Source organism: Takifugu flavidus, chromosome 11 (genome assembly GCF_003711565.1).
Source record: "Takifugu flavidus isolate HTHZ2018 chromosome 11, ASM371156v2, whole genome shotgun sequence".
NCBI lineage: Eukaryota > Metazoa > Chordata > Actinopteri > Tetraodontiformes > Tetraodontidae > Takifugu > Takifugu flavidus.
The window spans coordinates 4,608,867-4,632,545 of record NC_079530.1 but is presented as its reverse complement, the minus strand read 5'-3'; the positions used below and the strand labels follow the sequence as shown (position 1 = coordinate 4,632,545).

General features: G+C 43.7%; 3 protein-coding genes across 3 annotated transcripts in view; 2 read left to right on the top strand and 1 right to left on the bottom strand.

Annotated features, from left to right (window-relative positions):
• The window catches only part of rgs7a (regulator of G protein signaling 7a), a 33,931-nt gene extending 24,768 nt beyond the window's left edge, over positions 1-9,163 (bottom strand). The window contains exons 1-2 of the mRNA XM_057046751.1: positions 8,857-9,163; positions 7,894-8,008 (exon numbers count right to left, since the gene is read on the bottom strand). Of these exons, the coding sequence (XP_056902731.1) occupies positions 7,894-7,971 (78 nt within the window). The 5' untranslated portion in view covers positions 7,972-8,008; positions 8,857-9,163. The remainder of the gene's footprint in view (positions 1-7,893; positions 8,009-8,856) is intronic.
• A 3,836-nt stretch (positions 9,164-12,999) lies between these two features.
• Positions 13,000-15,195, top strand: LOC130533448 (ubiquitin-conjugating enzyme E2 D2-like). Its single transcript, XM_057046847.1, has 7 exons — positions 13,000-13,142; positions 13,518-13,581; positions 13,655-13,686; positions 13,959-14,036; positions 14,124-14,229; positions 14,753-14,846; positions 14,912-15,195. The coding sequence occupies exons 1-7, from the start codon at positions 13,119-13,121 to the stop codon at positions 14,955-14,957; spliced, it is 444 nt and encodes a 147-aa protein (XP_056902827.1). The 5' UTR covers positions 13,000-13,118; the 3' UTR covers positions 14,958-15,195.
• A 914-nt stretch (positions 15,196-16,109) lies between these two features.
• Positions 16,110-23,679, top strand: part of LOC130533444 (protein bicaudal C homolog 1-like) — a 37,139-nt gene continuing 29,569 nt past the window's right edge. The window contains exon 1 of the mRNA XM_057046838.1: positions 16,110-16,438. Within this exon, the coding sequence (XP_056902818.1) occupies positions 16,246-16,438 (193 nt within the window). The 5' untranslated portion in view covers positions 16,110-16,245. The remainder of the gene's footprint in view (positions 16,439-23,679) is intronic.

The window sequence follows — 23,679 nt, the reverse complement described above, 5'->3', positions numbered from 1 at the left end:
TACATTTTAATTACAACCATTTCTATGTGTTCTCCCATGGTTTTAACCTCTCTGCTCTGGTCCAGTAGCAGCTCCTCCATTTCCAAACAGAGCCGCTAAAATTACAGGCAAGGCACGCTAATATCTGCAAATCCAATAAGTCTGTTTCAAAGAATACAATGGAGCTTTTCCACCAGATCCCTCTGCAATATAAAAATGTGACCTTGTCTCTTCTCTGCTCAGGCTAAAATAACATATTTTCTGTGCAGCAGAGGCAGGAGAGACAATTCTGCACATCTGTGTCAGCTGGATCTATACTGTGGCTTTATGGACAACTCCGTCAACACTGTCCACTCATTCATTTACAGCCTTTGAGCTGTAACAGAAGAATTGCATAAAATATGCACTCCTTGAAATCAAGTCATATCCTTATTGATAGAGCCCATTTTATGCTGCACAAGAGTTAAAAAAAATCAAATAAAAGAGGACAATGGGAGCAACAATACAAACAATGTTGTACATATTTTATGCACCAATATAATAACAATGACAAGAGCAAATGAAAAACTCAGATGGAAGCAGAGCATCTGGAATGGCTGGCCAAGTCCACTGCATGGCAAAGCTGTCAACTGGGACTCTGACCATCATCATTTTCCCACTTCACTGACCTCTGCATACACTGCTGCCCAGTTCACAGGTCAGTCTGCACTGGTCATTAAAGCCTTAGTGAGTGAAAGTGAAGAGTGAAGTTTATTACACCTAAAATAGCCAAATCAACTTGTAATAATTATTCTCACGGGTCCAATCATAGAAGAGTATATCTGTAATTGTCATTTAAATACTGTCTAGTCAATGGAGTCAAAAAATGCTTTGAATGAACAATTTTCAGCTACTGTAAACAAACGTCGTAAGTGTGAATCACATTTTACATTTGGCTGAATAAAGGAGGATGAAAAAGGAACGTGCATCATCTTCAACAGGACAAACACTTCAAAATGAGAAGTGTGAAATATGAAGGATAACAAGGGAGTGACCTCAACAGGGTGATAGGAGGATGCACAGTGAAGTCTCCAGTGTAGGGTTGACAACTATGCAAGTAACCCAGTTTTAATTTTTTAATCCATAAACTGATGTTGATAAATAATTTTCAATTTTTAAAAACTGTTGAAATGTTAATTATGTCTGACAAGTGATCAAAATGGAGGCAATAATATTAACAAGTTTAATTACAAAGACGCATCTCTAGCTCTCTGAGATGTTTAAGATCAGAAACCTAAATCGCTGCACTTGTTGCTAGCCAGGCTGGAGAGAAGCCCTGATACTCCTGAGTACAATGTCATATTGATTCCAGGTTGCATATTTAGAATTTAGAGACTAGGGATGCTAAACAAGTCTATTGTAGGAATGTTTAAGCTTTATGTGAGGTTTCCTCATAAGCATGTTGGGAATCTTTAGTGTTAGCAGCAAAAATGAGTCCGTCACTGCAGCCACGCCACTCATGTCCAAAAATTTAGGTCATTTGGGTTGGATATTGATGGAGAATGGAGGGACTGACTTGTGACTGTATTTTGTTTTATACAGTCGCAAGTCAGAAAAAGAGCATTGTTAGCAGCAGAGCAGCAGCAGTAGCGGTAGCAGCAGTAGCGGCAGCAGCGGCAGCAGCAGCAACAAGCTGCTAATGTATGAAGCTGCAGCTGGAAGTAGCTCAGCAGAAACACGCAGCCTGACTACTGGCCAGACTGGCCCATTCAGAGGTGAATGGTTATTGGCAGAGGTGTCGCAGCTCAACAAATGAAAATAGGAGTCTCAGGCAGAACATAACTAGGACCGATCGCTGTGTGACTTTTATTACTTCTGCAGTATCGGATTTTTGTTTTGGCACCGACTCAGCCCCGGCTAATCACCAAGACTAAATTGCTTGTTGAGAGAAGCAGTGAGCTGCAGGGGCACACCAAGGCCAGCACTCCCAGTTACAGCTACAATCCACTTGGACAGAAAATGTCGCATCCACTGGAGAGTTGCTCATAAAGCTCTGAGTCAGAAAGTCAGTGAATCATTTCACACAGGAGAAGAGATGACTAGCAGCTCTAAATACACTCCTCTCCTCTCTTCCCCTCAAAGCTGAGTGAAGTGGCCTGAGCTCTGATTACTTCAAAGCGAGGCGAGAGATGTGAGAGGAGGGGGGTACAGACGGGGGTGTCGTGGTGACGAGGGAGGAGGGTGAAGTGCATGTTTGCCACAGTGCTGCAATCGGACGCAGCAGGTTTACCAAAAAGTCAACAAAACAAGTGGGAGGAAGAACTAAAAGACGGAAAAGGAATCAAAAGAGGAGATGACAGCATATGAAAAGTTTGGAGACTGAAGAAAAAACTTTAACAGGAAAGAAAAGTAGATGTTCAGTCTGGCAGAACAGAGAGGAGACATGCAAAGAACTATTAGCTTTGTAAAATACGGTCTGAACTTTGACATTATTGGAAGGCTGCTATAAACTGGAGCAACACCTGAGTCTTTAGTAAGACTCTTTCTATAGAGTATTCTCCGAGAAAATTTGAAGTTGTGCTGCAACTGAAACATCAGGAGCATTAAACAGAGGTTAAGAGGACAAGCTCACTGCAGAAGGGATGTTGTCACAGAGATGTTCTCCATCTGCTGAACAGAAATGGTTCCAGCGAGTTTGCAGCTCCACCATGTTTGCAGCCTAAACTGTACAGGAAACTCTTTACTAACAATATGTGTGTCTTCAATGGAAGGTTACATTTCCAGTCCTGTAGTGTTTTTGCAATGGAAATTTGCTAATATGCTGGGAATATCCTAAATGCACCTGGAGGTCCAGGTCCTGACTGGATCAACAGACACCGGCACCACTTGGACAAGCAGCTGCAGAACAGATGGCATCTGACAGGTTGAGGAGAACTAAGCTGATGCACAGATACGTGCATTAGCAATACACCGATGAAAGTCACATCAAACTGTCTGATTCCTCCTCAGGCTCTGTTGTCTCTCTGGAGACCTCATTAGGGCCGTGTTAGAGATGCCAGAGGGATCATTGACAACCCTGGCAAGGCGTCTTCTATAATCTTCTGCTAAATGTTAAGCTGGAATTAAATGGCCAGACAGACATGAGTCCTCAGTCAGCCTTTATCTTCCTGTAATACACAGGCTTCCTAACATAATGTTAGCAGAAAGGAGTGAGACTCCAGCTGTGGTGGATGGAAGGGCTGTATTAATGCACCCTTTCACCAGGATCACTCACACGCAGACATGAAGCTTATTAGTGCATCCTGAAGGCAAACTGGACACCAGCATCATGCTCTTTCATTAATGGTGTGTCTCCAACTTGCACCTGACACTCATGTGATCAAATGATCATGTGATCACTTCATTAGCCACCAAAAACTAAACAATACACTAAACAAGTAAACACTCTAACGGTAACAGTTGTAGTGCCCGAGACTCCGTTGTTACTTTATTCTGAAAAGGCAGAAAAAGTTTTTTTGGTTTTTGAAACAGTTTATCAATCAACTGAAAAACATAAAATCTCATAATCTCATACTTAATTTTCATTTACAATCATTAAAGCGGGCAGAAAAAAGTGAGGTAGAATAAAATAGTTATAAATGAAATAGCTTTATTACTCAAACCCAGAATATTGGGAAAATTTACAGTCCAAGATTTTTGCCTAATAGAGCTTCAGAGAGTAACATCCTTGAAGCGCAAAGCTTTGACGATCTGACGATTTGATGATCTGGACTATCTTTGTATGACAGAAACATCACAATTGCATTCATCACCACAAGCTTATGTCACTGATTCTGTTAGAAAATCCAGGCAAAAAATGATCAGATTGTTCAGAGCCATAAATGCCAGTTCTCCATCTAACAGTCTGCCAAACTCCCACACGGTCCCTCAAATGTGAGTGCAAAACACAAAAGAACATGCATGTTTTCATACACATAGAGACAAATGGCATCCTGGCAAGCTACCGTACAAAGAGTCCTACTTCACACACAAAGATTCCTCTCTGATCTGGCAATTATAGATCTGCCCGCCTCGTCCCCCTCAGTCTTCCTATATTCTGATTGCAGTTGGAGAGAGACAGGCAGGCCAAGAACCCTTCAATCTGGCTCTTAACAGAGAAAGAGCTGAAAATGTGCTCAGATCCTTCTGCTTTATGATTCATCATAGACGTAGGATGTTGGGGTGCCGTTATTGAGAACAGGGCAGGCCGCAACGGTAGCACTAACACGCAGATTAGATGAAAACACTCAAAAAGGAATATGACCATTGAATTGGAAGTCATTCAAACAATGACCAATTTGATGTTTGTGTTAAAGCTTATGCACACGCCACATTTGTTTCTGCAAAATGATTTCTTGTACACAACCGAATAATCAATGGAGGAATCGATGGGATGGCTGAATTCCTCTGCCCTCTGTTACTTCTGTTTGTTCATCACTTCATGTCATGGCACACTGAGGGAAAATGTGCTTCATCCACATATTTTTCCCACGCGTTGAAATGGAAAGGACAGAACGCTCACATTGCCACAACACACAATATATTGAACACTAACAGCCCATAATTTCACTCTGTTTAAACACTCTCCCAAAAAAGTCCCTCTTGCTCAGATTTGCCTCATTTTCACCCTCAGACGCTTCATTCAGGGATACTTCCTACAGAAAGCTCAGTAGTGGCATCTCAAATCAAATCAAATCAATCTTTATTTATATAGCGTCTTATACAATCAAAATTGTTTCAAGGCGCTTTCCAGAATCCCAGGGCCTAACCGCAGACAAGCAACAGTGGCAAGGAAAGACTCCGAAAGAAACCTTGAGCAGGACCAGGCTCATGAGGAGAGGAGAGGAGAGGAGAGGAGAGGAGAGGAGAGGAGAGGAGAGGAGAGGAGAGGAGAGGAGAGGAGAGGAGAGGAGAGGAGAGGAGACCATGACCCAGTGGGGTGACAGAGGCCTGTCAGGTGATCATGTTTCCGGACCCTGGCAGCCTTGGCCTATAACAGCATAGCTAAGATGTGACCTAACGATTAGCGACGCCCTAAGTATGATAATTTGTCTATCTATGATAGTAGCTGGAACTACAGAATTAGTAACAATAAGCTTTTTCAAAGAGGTAGGTTTTAAGTCTGATCTTAAAAGTAGCAATGGAGTCAGCCTCCCGTACCTGGACAGGGAGCTGGTTCCATAGCAGGGGGGCCTGGTAGCTAAATGCTCGGCCCCCCATTCTACTCCTAGAAACTCTGGGAACCACAAGTAGACCAGCATTCTGAGAGCGGAGCGGTCTATTGGGCTGATAAGGTATCACTAGCTCCTCCAGGTAGGATGGAGCTAGGCCTCTGAGGAACTTGTAGGTCAACAGAAGGGTTTTAAAAATAATTCTCAATTTAACGGGCAGCCAATGAAGCGACGCCATTACAGGAGTTATGTGATCTCTTTTGTCAATACCTGTCAGAACTCTGGCTGCAGCATTTTGGATCAACTGGAGGCTTCTTAAAGAGTTGTTTGGACACCATGATAATAAAGAATTACAATAGTCCAGCCTGGAAGTAACAAAAGCATGAATTAACTTTTCAGCATCATGCCGCGTCAGTTGCTTCCTAATCTTTGTGATGTTCCTCAGGTGAAAAAAGGCACTTCACATCAAATCAAACAATAACTGTGGCTGTAAACTTCACCACAGCTGTTTCAGACTGGCATGAAAAATTCAACTCTCTTAGCAACATTTGACCTACATAGAGCCCACGCACGCACGCATCACATCATTATTCATGTGGCACACATGTAAGTTATGAATGAAAGAAGACATGTATGCACTGTAGAGAGCCTTTGAATCTAAACACTCCGCACATTTAGCATTTACAGTAAGGCTACATGGATGCAGATGCTAACAAAAACTCTCAGACAAGTGCAACAGAAATCCAAATCAGCTCACTGGAAATTTTGCATTTCTCAATAAAATAGATGAGTCTCGTATTATTTGTTAACACCCTCTCTGCATACATCTAGCACAAAATAAAATATACATGCATTATGTGTGTGCTCAGATGACGAGAGCAGAGGGGTGGACGAGCAAGTCTGAGGCCGTGGAAGGTAAGAGACCATTTCTGCTGTACCCATAACATACAGCTCCACTAATGTACTGCAACATACTGTCAGTGTCCTCGTAGATGTAGCCTGTAGCCAAATAGCAATGCTAGTGTTTTGTGGCGGTGACATTGGTGTCCAACATCAAGGCATAAAGGCACCACCTGAGCAGTTATTTCATCCTGGTGTGGATCACTTGGTGAGGGCTGCAACAGCCTTTGAGTCACCTTCAGCCAGACGGTGATTACAGGTTAAGTTAAACCTACTCCAGAAGCACAATTTCATCCTTGTTGCCTTCACTATTTCTGAGCATTCTGAAGTCTTTGTAGGTCAGTCAGTCCCCAGGGCCAAGCTGCAGCCAGAAGTGGTCACAGAGACAGAAGAGACGCACAAGAAGATATCTGAAATCTTCCTGACTGCAGCTGTGTCTACACCACAAACATCAGAAGACAGCAGCGGACACTATTTGCTTAAACATAAAACTACTTTACAACTTCAATGTAAAGGAGAGTTTTTATACATTATCAGGCTGATTCAGCAAAGTTCCGACCTGTCAGGCAGCTCAAGTCTTATTTACCTGGTCATCGTGAAAGAGAATGACGCCATACAGGAGCAGAAACTACAGCCTGAAACACTACAAACTCCTGGATGGTTGCTGACATTATTGAGCTTCATATCCAGGTTGGTGGTAGGTTAACAATTTGGGAATGACACTGCAGTCTTCTGTCTCAATAAGTGTACCTTTAAATGTGAATTCCTTACCAATTCTGACAATTGTGAAAGAATTAGTTAATCCTCCTTTCTGAAGGTAAACACCACACAACTGGGCAAGGAGACAGCAACATGGAGACAAGAAAACACCTTCTTTGCATGTTGGGTTTGTAAATCATGGTGGATCAATAGCAAAAGAAGGAAAAGACGCCACATGTAATTGAATAGCTTAGAAGACCTCAGTTCAATATTTCAGTTCTCACACAGGATACAACTGCTTTTCATGCCTTGGCATAGCTTAATGGTCTTCAATTAAATTTACCAAGAGATGCAATTTCCTTCACTGTCTACACAACAAAGAAAATGGCAAAGCTGTTAATCTGCACCATCCCCAACAATAACAGGTTGTCATGGCTAACCTGAACCCTTTGTTTTATAGTAGCAGGAGTTCTATAACTACTAAAAAATTACTACAATCACTTTGTCAAAACACACATTCACAGGATCCTTTCAGGGATGCTTCAAAGGGGAAAACCAATCATTCTATACCTTTAGATATATTTGGTGTTCCTAACGTATATGGCTAGTATTTGCGAGAAAACATAAGCTGTAACATTCTATTACATGGAATAACGATGCCCGGCTGGCATGATTGAATATGGCACCTATTTATGAGCATGAGAGGGACACAAGGGTTTTACTAATAACCTAACAGGAATACCTGTCTTGATGCAAACACAAGTGGAATGATCAGTAGGTCATAGGAGACACACATACACCGTACACAAATACATCTGTGTATTTTCTATAGTTCTCTAATTGGACCACAAGTGCTGTCGGTAATACATAAATTATATTATATATATTGTTTCTAATTCATCCTTAAACAGGTCAACAACAAAACAGTGCATGTTTGCAGCAGTGTGTGTTTATATGTGTGTAAGAATGTTGGGAATATAAATATGCTGTCTGAGAATATCTTCTTCAAGCATCAGCAGGGATGGTCCATTCTGGTACTGCTCACGGTGAGGTAAACTGATCAAGAGTTTCTCACACGCGTTCTCACACACACACAACGCATGCCGACTAAAAATAGCAGCCTTACCTTTCTGTACACTATCATGTTGGGAGACTCATCCGCTACCCCATTGGTCCCCTGTCCACTGCTGTTGTTCTGTGCCATGATCCAGAAAATGGGCCGCAGGAAATTTCAGCTTCTCCTGTGGACAGAAGGTCCACTGGTTTATCAGAAGAACAATGGTCTGGACATTATGTGGCCCAACCTCGCCAAGAACAGGATAATTTGAATAACCATGTTCATTTTTCCACAAAAAATGTTCAATTATTCATAATTTCTGCACGAAATTGATGTGCACAAATTTTAGAAGGTTTGTGTTTCATCACAAGGTCTTGACAAGGACATTTTTAGAAGAGGCTGATTATTGGATTTGCATGGCAACCAGTGAGATATGATCCCACACCAAAAACTTGCCAAAGAGTGATTATTGGGGCCAAGTCTGACTTTTAATTGTGGTTCACAGATGGAGTCTGATTAAAAACGCTGCAGGGCTCCATCTACACACCCTGAAACTGGGAAACACAAGAGCAGGAAAAGTGAAGCCCAGAGCCCTGACAACAGTAGATGCAGGGAAACATCGCGCAGTCGCTGCCTGGCTCCTCTACAGTGTAGCTCCAAATGCATCCTCTGATTCAGAGCAGCCATCGTCGGAACGCTTGAACGCATCGCATGCACGTTGCCGCTTTATCATTATGTCCTCCTTTACGACACCCACACAATATCACTGGGAGGTTTAGTCTGCAACGCTGAATAACAGCCCCTTGCATGCAAACGGCGGAGTCATGTCACCTGCATGAGCCTGGCTCTACTACACAGTTCTCGGCACACGCCAACGTCCATTTCTGCATCGCTGCCGCAAATAAACCACAATCAAAACGCCCGTTTTGCCTTCACCTTTTCCTAGTCATGCGTTGGGCCGAAATACAGAACAAACACACGTCGACGTCGGTGACCGGAGGAGAAGCCGGGAGGAGGAGGAGCGGCGCATACCTGAAAAACGCTCAGTCCGCTGCAGGACCGCTCCTTGGTCTGGAAGCCTGATTCGTCTGGACTGGACGTGTCAACTGGCAGCCGCAGGAATGCGAAGCTTCTTCATCGGCAGCCTGTAGAGGCAGACATTTGGAGGACACTCGGTGCTCTACAGCTCTCCGTCTTTCTCTCCCTCTCCCTCTTTGTATTTCTCTCCTCTCAAACGATGCTCAGAAGCGCGGGCACGCTACCTTTAACGTCCGCGAACGCGCACCGAGCCATGAACACGTGAAGAATCAATTAGAGCCGTACAGCTGTTTCTGCGGTGCACAGTGCGCTGCCGTGCGTGTCTGTGACGGGCTGCTTCTGAGATTTAATGTTTGAGATCAGCTGCTCCAAATTTAACGTCAGAAAAGTTACACTATATTTATCCAGGAACAGTCTTAGATAGATCCTGTTTTTTGTGTGATTCCACAGACTTCTGCCCCATCTGTGCAGAATAATCTTTACTTGCTTTTAGCTCGAGATATTTAAAGAGCCCAAGCCCTGTGGAACAGTGGACAGAGGCATCTAGATTCTCTTAGTTCAGGACATAATTGAGCTGGTTAAATATGCTGAGAGGGAACCTCCTGTGGTTCCTGTGCTTTAGCCCAATGACAGACTGCAGAGATTTCAAACGGGACAGGTGGTCACGCCTCTCACCAAATTCTATTGGAAGAAGCAAAAATTATGTGACCATAAACTTACAAAAAGGCTTGAGCATTAACAAAGTTCTACTTTTTGTCATCAAGGCCTTCAATAGACCAAGGAGGGGCTACTGCAGGCATCACTCATGTGGCCATATTCTTGGATGATATCCTACCTAGGAAGAGACAGAGCTGAAGCATTTATCAGATTGTTACATTATTTAAACACTTTAGGTTCTCTCCACCCTCCCTGCCCCACAGAACTAAAAGGAAGGGAATTTGTACCTCATACCATAAGAAAAAAAAAGGTTGTGTATTCTGGGGAAGAGAGTAATTTGGCCAGAACTAGGACAAGACTCTGCACCGGTCTGTTGTGGTGAAGAGAGAGCTGAGCCAAAAGGCGAAGCTCTCGATTTACCAGTCAATCTTCGTTCCTACCCTCACCTATGGTCATGAGCTTTGGGTAATGACCAAAAGAACAAGATCACAGGTACAAGCGGCCGAAATGAGCTTCCTCCGTAGGGTGGCTGGGCTCTCCCTTAGAGATAGGGTGAGAAGCTCTCCTCTGGATGGATGGATGGATGGATGGATGGATGGATGGATGGATGGATGGATGGATGGATGGATGGATGGATGGATGGATGGATGGATGGATGATGGATGGATGGATGGATGGATGGATGGATGGATGGATGGGACAAGAAAGTCTTTTGAAGCAGTTTAGTCACAAAGGAGTGTCAAGAATGGAAGCAGTGGCCAGGAGCCATGTACAGTGCACAAAAGAGGACAAGACTGTCCAATGTTTTGTAACGTGTCAAGAGCACTGAACTGTTGCAGCGACAGAGACCTGTGGGAGGGGCCACGGCCCTGTAGCCTCATCAAAGGTTAAAGGATGCACATTCCAAATGGTTGGATCCAGTGAACTCTGCTACTTCAGCCACAACAACTGAGTCCACACTTTGACTGAAACTGGTGACAATTGCCACTGGTTAGAGTTGCGAGGTGTAGGAAGATGGTGTTCCCATTAAAGAACACTCCACACAACTATTATTATTATTATTGTTGTTGTTATTATTGTGGTTATTAATAATGATAATAATAATGATAATAATAATACACATATACATGAACAGACTGACATCTGACCTTTTGCCTTATATCCAATCAGAAGCTTCACAAAGGGGCCACGGCCGCAGCCACAAAGAAATAAAACATAGAAAAATGATCATAGGCCTACAAAAAAAACTTCTAGATGCTTAGCTCTAATATTGCCCCCTAAGTAACCCCCTAATGCTGGGGCTAGCTCTCTAATTAGGGTGGGGAACCTTTTTTGGGGGTCAGCAGCCATATTTATTTTTAAAAAGTCCTCTTAGGCCCAGATTATTGTTATCATGTACCTGGAGAAGCAAAAATGTTAAAAAAAAAAAAAAAAAAAAAAAAGACGTACATACACTGTAGCTGAGTCTGCTGATAGCTTCATTACATACTTCTCAAACTACCCAATTGCAATGGCTGGAAGTGATGATGATAAATGCTGATGAAGAAAATATTTCTTTTTACAGTTTCACCATACTTCTTGGGTAAGTTCTGAAGCCATTTGCAAGAATGACACTTTTTAAAGGATGCACTGCACCACAACTCAAGAGAAAAATGGTTCTTGCCGAAGATGATAAAAGTTAAATACAGGCTAAATTTCCATCCTTCACCCTGGATAAAAAAAAACATTTCAATATTTTAGGTGTTGTTTCTCTGTATTTAACTGCTTATTACCAACATAACATACCCAATAAAGGACTGTAATTTTAACATATTTACAAGGCAAATACTTTCTAGGATGTACTGTCCCTGTATTTACTGTCTTTTACTAGTGTTAATTACACGAAAACAACTGTGTAGAATTTTATCTCGCAGCATTTCAAGCAGACTAAATTTTGTGCGTTGGTACAATAATGGAAAAAGTGGAATTCCCCCCGGAACTCCGTTCGAGTGTGGGTTTCCGGCGGATGAATTAAATCGGCGCACACGACGTTGTCTCACATTCATCGTCCAAACCCTAAAGTTGAAACGGTAAATGTGTGAATATCTCACCTGTGTAAACTCATCAGAGGAACCAACACCTGAAAAAACCTAAAAATATAATTTGTTAAATTGGAAAGGTTTGATAGATTAGAAAGGATTGAAGTTAATAAATTCAGAAAAGCTTATTGATTTAAAAGGTTATCAACACAAAAAATAAACCATTCAAGAAAACGTGAAGGATACTATTATTATTATTATTATTATTAGTATTATTATTATTATTATTATTATTATTATTATTAGTAGTAGTAGTAGTATAGTAGTAGTGAGTAGTGCTTAAAAGGTTTAATTGCTTTCTGTATAAAGTGCCACAATCTTTACTAACACCCCCACCCCCTGTACAGCAGTGAGGCATGTTTGGATATGTCTATGTAGTGTGTGTATGTTTTACTAAAGTTCCCCAGTACACATCCCCAGTGTCTCTAAAACTTGACTAAAGTCTTAGATACACTGGGGATGTGTTATCACACGTTATTTTTTTATTTTTTTTAAAAAAGGAATCTAAATATAATACACAGTAACTACATCTACATCTTAGAATTAAGTTTTACTAAACTAACCAGTTGTTAATTGCTGTAAATAAGAAAATGGCAGCAAAAGACATAAACATTTAAATATGAGTCCAATAAATGAAGTGTACTGACATTTTCAGTTGTGAAAATGACGGAAGAAGTTTGTCAAACTATGTGAATTCCATCATTTTGTCGTTAATCTTTCCTGAGTTCAGATTTTCCTTTTGTGGCCTCATCTCCACCTTCTTCTTCCCAAGTACACCTGAATGCTTTGAATTGGGGGATTTATCACTTCAGTAAACCTCTTGTCCGTGAATATGAAGAGCTCCAGTTTCTGCCTCAGCAGGTGGATCAAAAGAAAAGAGTCAGGCTCATTTCTACTATAACTGCTCACTAAATGGGCTCATCTTCTTCATGTGACTGAAGTACTCTCTGGCTTTCTTCCAATAACTCAACCTATAAAAAAGAAATGTACTAAATTAACATTCAAAAAAGGAGTGTTCTGTAATGAAATTTAACTTGACTCATCAGAATCATCTGAAACTAGCAGGTTTGTCCATGTAAATAAGTTTTAATTTGCTGCTGCAGACACGGTTTGCTTTTTTCTCAGCAGGTTTTCTTTCTTTTTTTCTTCAGCATTTTATGGGAGATGTAAAAAGAACAATCAGTTTTTTAAAATTGCCATGCTTCGAATTTCGTGTACTTCTAAATACTATTTAAAGATATTTAACCCAGTAAACATTCGAGCAGCTTTGCTTTTTTTGAGAGTTTCGAATGGGTGACTTGAGTCTTAGATGGAAATGTGAACATTACGGGAGGAAAATGTACGGTGCCGGTCTTTTTTGGAGATGAAAACTCATTTTCCCATAATGCACCACGCCATTATGTTCCGTCAAACAAAAACACGGAAACAAACGAAGCATTTGTCAAACCTCACAATCTGCGACTACTGTTGAACCCTACAGCTGTCACAGTTAATCGTGTAGCTTTTTTGGCCGCATTCCACATGTCTTTCAAAAGAATAGAGAAGGTAAATTGAATTTTACCTCTATGTATTTTAATAATGTTGAGTTAAGGTGTGAAGCCTGTATGTTTCTACAAACATGCTTATGTCATCATCTAATGTATGGATACAATGGAGCTAAATCTTACACCAGATGCTGCTCTCAGCAGTTATATTGTCCACAGCAGTTGCAGTAACACTAGAAACAAAGTGTCTGAGTTAAATGAACTAACTTAGTCACCAAGTTGGTTCAGAAGGCAACAAAGATGAGTTCGCTGTGAAATTTGTGTCTACATTCTACTGTTTAATTGGTTTCTAAGGCTTTTACATTGGGCACATTTACACACTATACTATCTTATGTCCGAGCTGTGAGTCTTAAAACTCTGTGTTAAATTTCCCAGGAGTTAAGAGACTTTTGGAGGGATCCTCCATCTTCCTGCTCAGCTGGACCACAGGAGAATGACAGTCAGTACAGACATTTCACAGAGAATCACTATTAACTTGACTGTGTCTGATATCTGATCTGTGTTTCCTTCAGTGTTTCACTGGAAGGCTACCATCACTGGACCGGTGAGCCTTTCCTCAAATACTGCTTCTGGATGTCATGAAAGACAAAGGGGTTTTATGGTGGTGTCTTTTTGTGTGAAGGGCACATACTGGTACCCTTCATCCCAATGTTGCTCTTCAGTCTGCTGAAATAACAGGAAAGTGGGAATCCACATTCTCCTATTTTAGACAAAGCAGGGAAAACATTAATTACAACAAGTAGCTTCTCTAATAACTTGTATTCACTGAGCAAACACTGGCATTATGAGTTCAACAAACACTTAGCTCTTTTTCAGATGGACAGTCCTTATCAGGGTGGGATTTTCTCTCTGGGTGTCTATTTTCCTACCGACTATCCTTTCAAACCACCAAAGGTAATACTGTATTATAAAAAGTTGAGACAAGGACATTTTATAAATTTCAAAGTAAAAAAAAAATAAAGAAAATATTGGTTTTGCTAGGTTGCCTTTACAACCAGAATCTACCACCCAAACATCAACAGCAATGGGAATATCTGCCTTGACATCTTGAGGACACAGTGGTCACCTGCTCTCACAATATCCAAAGGTCATTTTGTCTAAATATAGAAACATAACAATGACAATAGGTCACCATCTCATCGGGTCTGTTTTGCAATGAGCCCCCATAATCCTGATCAAAGTGTACGGAAGGAATCACTGTTCCCAGTCTGCTGATTGGTCATGTTATGGACACAGGTGAACCCCACCTGAAGACAGGCCTGCCTTCTGCATTCTGCAGAGCCTCTTTATCTTTAATGCCTCTATAACAGCTTATTTTTGTTTTGGGTTTAAAAAAACAAAAACATCCTACAAATTTCTCTGTATTTTGTGGGGGAAATGCCAAGAAAATAGATTTTAAAAAAATTCTATACAAAATCTTGAAATGGATCATCAGGTTCTGTGTGGCAGCTGGTCTGGTTATTATGAAGACTTTCACACACACACACACGTGTCTCTATTCATGATTAACATCACACACACACACGTGTTAAAATCATGAATAGAGAACTTAAAAATGGGTTTAATTAAGCACAACCTTGTGTGAATAATGGTTGTCCTCTCTGCTCCAGTTTTACTCTCCATATGCTCTTTGCTGTGCGACCCAAATCCAGACGACCCATTAGTCCCAGATATTGCTCACATATACAAGACAGACAGAGAACAGTAAGTATAGAACAAGATATTATGGTGTCATCTCCAAAAACATTTAATTTCTCTTCTCCGTTCAGGTACAACAAAACAGCAAGAGAGTGGACTCAGAAATATGCCATGTAAAGATGTGTCGGCCGTCTGAACACCTCAGAACAAGAGCACACCATTTCACACTGGCTTCACTATTATTATTATTATTGTTGTTGTTGTTGTTGTTGCTGTTGTTGTTGTTGCTGTTGTACCTTCATAGATTTTCTTTGAGTAAAATTTGCCTTATACGGATAATGGTGCATTTAACAGTTACCAAAGTGACTTGTAAATATGATGTTTGACAGAGAAGATAAATAAACAGAAAATGTGATTCATGGTTTTGTCTTTTTCCCTTATGTCGATTTTCTTTGGTTGTCAGTTTAAAAGGCACCGTCTGCTCTGTTAACCTTCGGCCATTAGGTGGCAGCCTTGTACACAGATGTCCTCAGTCCGGTTGGTTCTGATGCTTCTCCTTTGGTTCTGGTCAGGTCATTCATTTGGCTATTGAACTCTACAGTCATGAAATTAAAAAGAGTAAATCTGGCTCTATACACTCAGTAACCATGGAAACCTACAGTCTTCACTGTTTTATTGGACCTAATGAGGATTTAGTATGGAGCTAAATCGAGGGTAAAATGTAAAAGTAAAGAATTAGTCATCCAAGGTAGGTTTCTGTGTCAACTGGACAGTTTTTCTTCTCTTTTGAAGTCGTGTCTTTTGAAGAATTACTCCTTTACAACAGTCAGCAACAGTTTTCACTCAAGTCATCACAAAGCTCTAAATATCCTCGCTTATCGCTCTTCTGGAGAGGCTGTGTAATTATTTAAAGGTGGAGAAAAGAACGGTTTCATGCTGCTTGAACTGGGGCTCATTTTCTCATCCCGCTGGCCAGCAGCACCTTTGTTTGGTTTGCACCTTTGTTTCCTGAATTGCTTCCTTTCAACCATTTCCTAGGATGTGAAGCGTTTCCTCTGTAAACCAGTGAGCTGATGGCTGATGTGCTGCTCTCACCAGAAACCGTCGTCCTGACTGAAAAAGGAGAGATTCAAAGCCTGCACTTTTCTGTTCAAAGTGGCTTTGTTTGGATTATATGCTGGCTTTATGAATGGGTTTTGGCTCACATGAACTGGGTATTTTGCAGACGTTCCGCAGCCCGTGACCGTGAAGCAAAAAACTCCAAACACGCTTATTTTGCACAAATCTCTGCAGAGTTTGGAACCAAAGGGAGGGAGGGGGGTCGCTGGTGTTCCTGGGAGGAGCCGCGCTTTTTTCTGTCGATGACACGTGAAACTTCTCTCGAGGAGTTGCTCCGAGTGTCTGCTGCGAGCTGCGCGCTGCTCCGTGAATAATCTGGCCCCTTGAGAAGCTGTAGCGCAGCGTCATGGCTGCCCAGTGCGACTCTTTATCCGGATACTTGCCGCAGTCGGACCACGGATCCAACAGCGAGTGCAGCGCCGACTCCCCCCTCCCGGGATCCGAGGACGATCTGAGCGGACCACAGCCGCTGCCGGATCCGGAGTGGACTGAGGAGAGGTTTCGGGTGGACCGCAAGAAGCTGGAAATCATGTTGTTAGGTAAAAGTCCAGATGTTTGTCGGGTATCAGGCCACGTTAATCGCCTTCGCCCCACGGTTTGAAGGCATGTACTTAGACTCGTTTTAATGGCTGTTTGAACACTGTTACTGCTAAGTGATAAACCTTTACAACCTTAATACCTTTAGAGTTCTAAAATTCAGTATTTGTGGTACAAAAAGGTATTCGATAGCATGCCCCGCGCGTGATCCAATTAAGGGAGTTAATTAGGCCGTTTTGTGGATTTATTTGGTACAGACACATTCTATACAAACATCTAACATCTAAAAAAATAGTTTTATATGTTACCAAATGTGACCGTTGTTCATAATTGACCTTTTCAACAAAAGTTAGAGCTTTGTGCATGTGGGGCTCCTGCAGTAACCAGTCGCGACCACAAGTGTTCGCTGCGGAGGCTTCGGTTTGTTTTTGAGCTGATTTTGCTTTAACTTCTCAGTCTGTACAAAACAAACGTCTGCGACACAAAAGAAAAGAGCTGTGATTTCTGAGATGTTAGAATATGCTGACGGTGAGGAGCCGACTTTGTGGAAAAATACAATCCCTGGACATCCAGGAGCAGCGAGTATGTGGTTGCTTCCATTTAAGATGAAAGTGTGTTTAGCACATAATTCATTCACTTCCTTCTGGTTTCTAATGATGCAGATGTTGACAAGTTGCAGCATCAAAAAATGAGATGAACAGAGATAAAGACAGCACATTTAAAGCCCAACATTTAGAATAAAAGTTCTGATCACATATTTCAGTCCCATTTTATTGGCAACAAATAATTTAGCGCTTAAAGTAATCTTTTCCCCTGGAGAATGTCCTGGTTACAGCCTCGCTGCTCGGTACATTCCTCAAAGCTCCATGTCATCCCTAACTGTTCCAGGAAAGCCAGAGGCCGGCCCTAAATGTGAGTGTCCCGGACATACCGCAGGCCACAGCCTGCTGCCACCTAAACCTGTCTCTCCGTACCCGTGCATGGTCCATATCGCATGGCGGGACTTCACCGTGTCTCGTTTCTTAATAGCTACATCATGACATCATGGCTGACGGTGTTCATGTTGACGCTGCAGCTGAATTCTGTAGAAGAGGAACAGCCGAGTTCCGCGGCCGCTCTTCTGTGCATCGGTTCTAACGGTGCTCCGCTGCTTTAACCTTTAAACTCTGCCCTTCCAGTGCATGTCCATGCGTGACTGGTTCCCTCGCTCCTACATCTGTTGTGCTTCACACGTTCTGCTCTGATTAAATCTGCTCTACATTTGTTTCTCTGTGGATCAGAGGTCTCAGCTCTTCTTTCTCCAGGCTCTTTCCACGGCCTGATCCAGTTGGATCAGAGATTCGGAGCATCTGGCTGTTTTGATTGGATGAGATGTGTTCTTTAATGTGGGACATCATGTCCTGAGTTTAGCTTGAAATACTTTTACTTTTACTTGCAGTATATTTGTATTTGGTTTATTGTCTGCGACAGGATCCCTGAGTTTTGTTCTGGACCCTCACCTCAAGCCACAGGCTCGTCCTCCAAACACTCTGTGTTAGATGACTGATGACAAATCCAAGGGTGTCATGTCTAAACTAAAAACTGCTGCAACTTTAAAGACCAGGGCCATTAATTATGGAGCTGTAGTAACACAAGTTTTGGAGTAAAAGTCCAGATAAAAAAGATCCGCAGACGATATTCCAGATGAGATAAGAGAAGTTGATGATAAAGCAGCCACATTCTATGAGTGAGTTAACAGCATCATGTAAAATGAGGAGACATAAGAGATTAAATGAAGGCCAACTTTGGGTGTTTAGCAAAACTGTTTGCTGCTTGACTTGATACAGACATGAGCGAAGCAGTTGAAATGAAGCCTGGCCTATAAGTGGCTTGGTTCAGTTTACAGCAGATAGATGTAAATTGTAAGTTCCATCTCAAATAGAAGACATGAGGACATCTGCGTCCTCCAACCTTTTGTTGCTGTTACTCGGTTTAATGTCGACCAGCTGTTGTAGTAAATTCAGACGTCAGCCAGAGAGGTGAGGGAGCAGTACAACAGAAATCAGGATAATTAACTCTGGGATCATGTGTATGTGTGTGTGTTGCCAGGAGGTTTGTGTGAATGTCAGTAGGACATGAGTAGGACATCGGTCAGGCTTCTGAGACTGCAGAATTTGCCTGAGAGTGATAAATGTTTAATAATATGGCCGTGACTCATTGAGAGACACACGCACATATATCTTTAATTTGGATCAGCCCTATTTTACTCTGCTGTTGGCTCATGTTGCTCTTCAGCAAACACACATTGACCATCTCTGCTGCTGGCACAGATTCTGGAACTTGGATCAATAAATAGTGTGAACTGACAACACGGTGTCACCCCAAGACACCCCATTTGGGTTGGTTCGTTATGCTGTTGGCACCCTTAAATAGAACTCCCAGGGTTGAGATGCTGACACGGGTGTGAGTGTGAAGGATGCTTTTACAGCAGCATAGAAGAAATTCACTGCTGCTTTTCTCTGAAGTTTTGGGGCAAGTGTGGGGAAAGAGGCAATATTTCCTTAACCTGAATTGTTCCTCTTCAGCCATCCACAGGGGCAACAAGGTTTTTATACATGTCCCTCAAAGCAAAAGACAGGAGCTGTGATGTGTCCTGAAGGAGCGCTGTGCTACACTGACTCTTCTCTGCAACACTGTTCTGTTTCAGGCTGAAAACACCTATAAAACACCTGAGTGCAAATGGCAGCATCCACCTCTGTCCTCCACCTCTGTCCTCTGTCCCCCACCTCTGTGCACTGCTTTGACCTGTTGTGTCAGTAGTGTGACCATGCTCTGGCTGGAGGTTTCTTCTCTCTCAGCAATGATGAGGAGCTTGCTGAAGCCTCTTATGGTGCCAGCTGTGTGGACATGTCATAAAGGAGCTGCAGCAGCCACAACCTGTTACTAATGGACGGTTTTTGCTCACTGAACTAATTTGTTTTTTTACTGGGGAGCTCTGCCTTCGACACTAAATGGACAAGCTCGGTGTTGGAGACATGTCTCACTTTGTGGGGACAGTGGACAGAGAACAGACCTTTTTACCGCCATTAAGAAGGAAATCCTCTTCCTCCTCACTAACGGCGGTGCTGCAATTTTCTCATCTGCATTAGAGCTGCAGAGGAGTCAGACTCTGGACTCTCATCCTCACTTTAACACTGAACACATTCGGACCTGACCATTGTGTTTCTGTCTCACACTCTTTATACGTAATGGTCTGAACAGATGGTCAAGATGGAGACACTGAGCAACTTTAAGAATTCTCTCTGAAATGATGTAGAGTGGAAAGAAAAGGAGTTAATCTTAGAGGAAAATTCCTCCTTTTGTCTGGATGTTAAAATGATTTTGTTATTTGAAGATGACGGAAAGATTCCAGCTGAATAATAAAACCTGTCCTCTGGATAAATCAACATTTCTCTCCTCCTTTTTCCCTCCTTCCCTTTTCTGAAACACACTGCTACAATTAAACAATTCTCTTCCACTCTGCTTACGTGCTGAATTCCTTCTTCCTGTCCATGATGAAGCTTTTGGGAGCTGCAGCCTAATTCAGCCTCAACCGGTGGAAAAACCTGTAATTCATTACTGGAGAAAATAAAATTGGGGGTCCTGTTTCAGCAGCTCCAGTTTAGCTGCAGCACCAGGAACCATTTCAGCTCCTGAAACCTTCTGAAAGGCTGACATAAATCCACATTTAAAAAAAAAAAAAATCCAGGGTCCCTTCAAGATTCTTTTCTACAATTCTTTTCAAAGTGCAGATTTACATACAGTCTGGTTTGCGGTTGCTATTTTAGAAATGTTTCTGGAGGAGGGCACCCCGGCTCAGCCGATGGGCTCGTGCACTCGCAAAACACACATAAATGCATAAAGAGACGCGCCACCCGGCCTGTAACTACTGCCTTCAAGAACTCTCAGTGTTTATCTTTAGAGGCTTTTGGTTTGGTTCCCTCAGTCAGCAGCACAATGTGCTTCTCCTCAATTTGCCTGATTCTGTCCTGCTGCTCCCGACGCTGAAGATCTCCCCCCTCACTTAGAGAAGCAAAAATTCCATAAAAGTTGTTCAAATGTTAATGTTGTTGAGTCTGTTCTCCTAAATCCATCTCTATGTGAATAATAAGTGACTTCCATCCGTCTCTCTCTGCACTGTGGGGGTCCAGATACCAGGGATAGTGCACTGTTGCTTAATTGGTTGTGCAACATTTGTGTAAGAGGAGATAAAAGAAGAGGTGATAACTTACACTCGTTGCTATCTGGAAGCAACTGGAAGCTGTGGTGTTTCCTGGAGGCTCTCAGCTGCTCTTGTTGAAGCCATCTGTGTGTTGATGCGCAGGAGCAGATCTACAGCATGAAGTAAGATTGAATCATTTGTTTTAAACTGGATTCTCAAATTAAATTGGAATCTATGTGAATGAGTGCCAAAACTTTGAACTATATGAAGGAATTCATTCTGTAATTGTTTTGTAGCACCGCGATCCATCCTCTACCGCTTATCCGGGGTCGGGTCGCGGGGGCAGCAGCCTAAGCAGAGATGCCCAGACTTCCCTCTCCCCCGTTACTTCTTCCAGCTCGTCCGGGGGAATCCCCAGGCGTTCCCAGACCAGTTGAGAGACATAGTCTCTCCAACGTGTCCTGGGTCCTTCCGGGGGCCTCCTACCAGAGGGAAATGCCCTGAACACCTCACCAGTGAGGCGTCCAGGGAACATCCAAACTAGATGCCCAAGCCACCTCATCTGGCTCCTCTCAACGCAGAGGAGCAGCGGCTCTACTCCGAGCTCCTCCCAGATGGCAGAGCTTCTCACCCTATCTCTAAGGGAGAGCCCAGCCACGCTACAGAGGAAGCTAATTTTGTCTGCTTGTACCCGTGATCTTGTTCTTTTGGTCATTACCCAAAGCTCATGACCATAGGTGAGGGTATGAACAAAGATCGAACGGTAAATCGAGAGATTCTCCTTTTGGCTCAGCTCTCTCTTCACCACAACGGACTGGTGCACCAATCTGCCTGTCAATCTCCTGCTGCATTCTTCCCTCACTCTTGAACAAGACCCCGAGTTACTTGAACTCCTCCACTTGGGGCAGGATCTCCCCCTTGACCTGGAGAAGGCACTCCACCTTTTTCCGGTTGAGAACCATGGCCACGGATTTGGAGGTGCTGATTTTAATCCAAGCCGCTTCACATGCGGCGGCGAACCGATCCAGTGATCGTTGGAGGTCACGGGCCGATGACGCCAACAGGACCACATCATCTGCAAAGAGCAGTGACCTGATCCTGAAGTCACCAAACCGGACCCCCTCAACACCATGACTGCACCTAGAAATTCTGTCCATAAAAGTTATGAACAGAATCGGTGACAAAGGGCAGCCCTGGCAGAGACCAACCCTCACCGGAAACGAGTTCGACTTACTGCCAGCAATGCGGACCAAACTCTGACACCGAGCGTACAGGGAGCGGACGGCCCGTATCAGCGGGCCTGACACCCCATACTCTCGGAAGACCCTCCACAGGACCCCCCAAGGGACACGGTCGAATGCCTTCTCCAAGTCCACAAAACCCATGTGGACTGGTTCGGGCAAACTCCCATACACCCTCCAAGACCCAGTTGAGGGTGTAGAGCTGGTCCACCGTTCCACAGCCAGTGCGAAAACCACATTGCTCCTCCTGAATCCGAGGTTCGACTATTCAGTGGACCCTCCTCTCCAGTACCCCTGAATAGACCTTACCAGGGAGGCTGAGGAGTGTGATCCCCCTATAGTTGGAACACACCCTCCGGTCCCCCTTCTTAAAAAGAGGGACTACCAACCCATTCTGCCAATCCAGCGGCACCACCCCCGATGTCCACACGATGTTGCAGCGTTGAGTCAACCACGACAGCCCTACAAGATCTGGAGCCTTAAGGAACTCCGGGCAGATCTCATCCACCCCTTGCCACCGAGGATTTTTTTGACTACCTCGGCAACTTCAGCCCCGGAGATAGGAGAGCCCGTCCCCAGGTCCCCAGGCCCTGCTTCCTCACTGGAAGGCACGTTGGTGGGATTAAGGAGGTCTTTGAAGTATTCCTTCCACCGATCCACAACACCCCGAGTTGAAGTCAGCAGCACACCATCGCCACTATACACAGTGTTGACAGTGCACTGCTTCCCCTTCCTCAGACATCGGATGGTGGTCCAGAACCTTTTCGAAGCCGTCCGCAAGTTGTTCTCCATAGCCTCACCAAACTCTTCCCATGCCCGGGTCTTTGCCTTGCCAACCGCCGTAGCTGTACTCCGCTTGGCCTGCCGGTACCTATCTGCTGCCTCAGGAGTCCCACAGGCCAGTAAGGCCCGATTCGAATCCTTCTTCAGCCCGACAGCATCCTTCACCGCTGGTGTCCATCGGGTTCGGGCATTGCCGCCACAACAGGCACCAACCACCTTGCAGCCACAGCACCAGTCAGCCACCTCAACAATGGAGGCACGGAACATGGTCCACTCGGACTCGATGTACCCCACCTTCCCCGGGACATGGTCAAAGCTCTCCCAGAGGTGTGAGTTGAAGCTCCTGATAGGAGACTCTGCCAGACGTTCCCAGTCTATCCGGCATCTTTCCCCACCATTGGAGCCAACTCACCACCAGGTGGTGATCAGTTGACAGCTCTGTCCCTCTCTTCACCCGGGTGTCCAGAACATGCAGCCGCAAATCTGATGACACGACCACAAAGTCAATCATTGGTCTGCGGCCTAAGGCGTCCTGGTGCCAAGTGCACATATGGACGCCTTTATGCCTGAACAAGGTTGTTTGCTATGGACAATCTGAGACGAGCACAGAAGTCCAATAACAAAACACCACTCAGGTTCAGATCGGGGGGGCGTTCTTCCCAATCACACCTCTCCAGGTCACACTGTCATTGCCAACGTGAGCATTGAAGTCACCCGGGAGGACGAGGGAGCCCCCAGAAGGAGCACTCTCCAGCACTCCCTCTAAGGACTAAAAAGGGTGGATACACTCAACTGCTGTTTGGGCCATAGGCACAAACAACAGTCAGGATCCGTCCCCCCACCCGAATGTGAAGGGAGGCTACCCTCTCATCCACCGGGGTAAACACCAATATACAGGAACTGAGCTGGGGAGCAACGAGAATCGCCATCCCTGCCCGTCGCCTCTCACCATCGGCAACTCCAGAGTGGTCGAGAGTCCAACCCCTCTCGAGACGACTGGTACCAGAGCCCTTGCAAGGTAAGGCCGACTATATCTAGT

Coding starts and splice junctions, on each gene's coding strand:
- LOC130533448 (XM_057046847.1), top strand. CDS start 13,119: ATGTCTTTCAAAAGAATAGAGAAG. Junction 14,037..14,123: donor ATCCTTTCAAACCACCAAAG/GTAATACTGTAT, acceptor TGGTTTTGCTAG/GTTGCCTTTACAACCAGAAT. Junction 14,230..14,752: donor TGCTCTCACAATATCCAAAG/GTCATTTTGTCT, acceptor TCTCTGCTCCAG/TTTTACTCTCCATATGCTCT.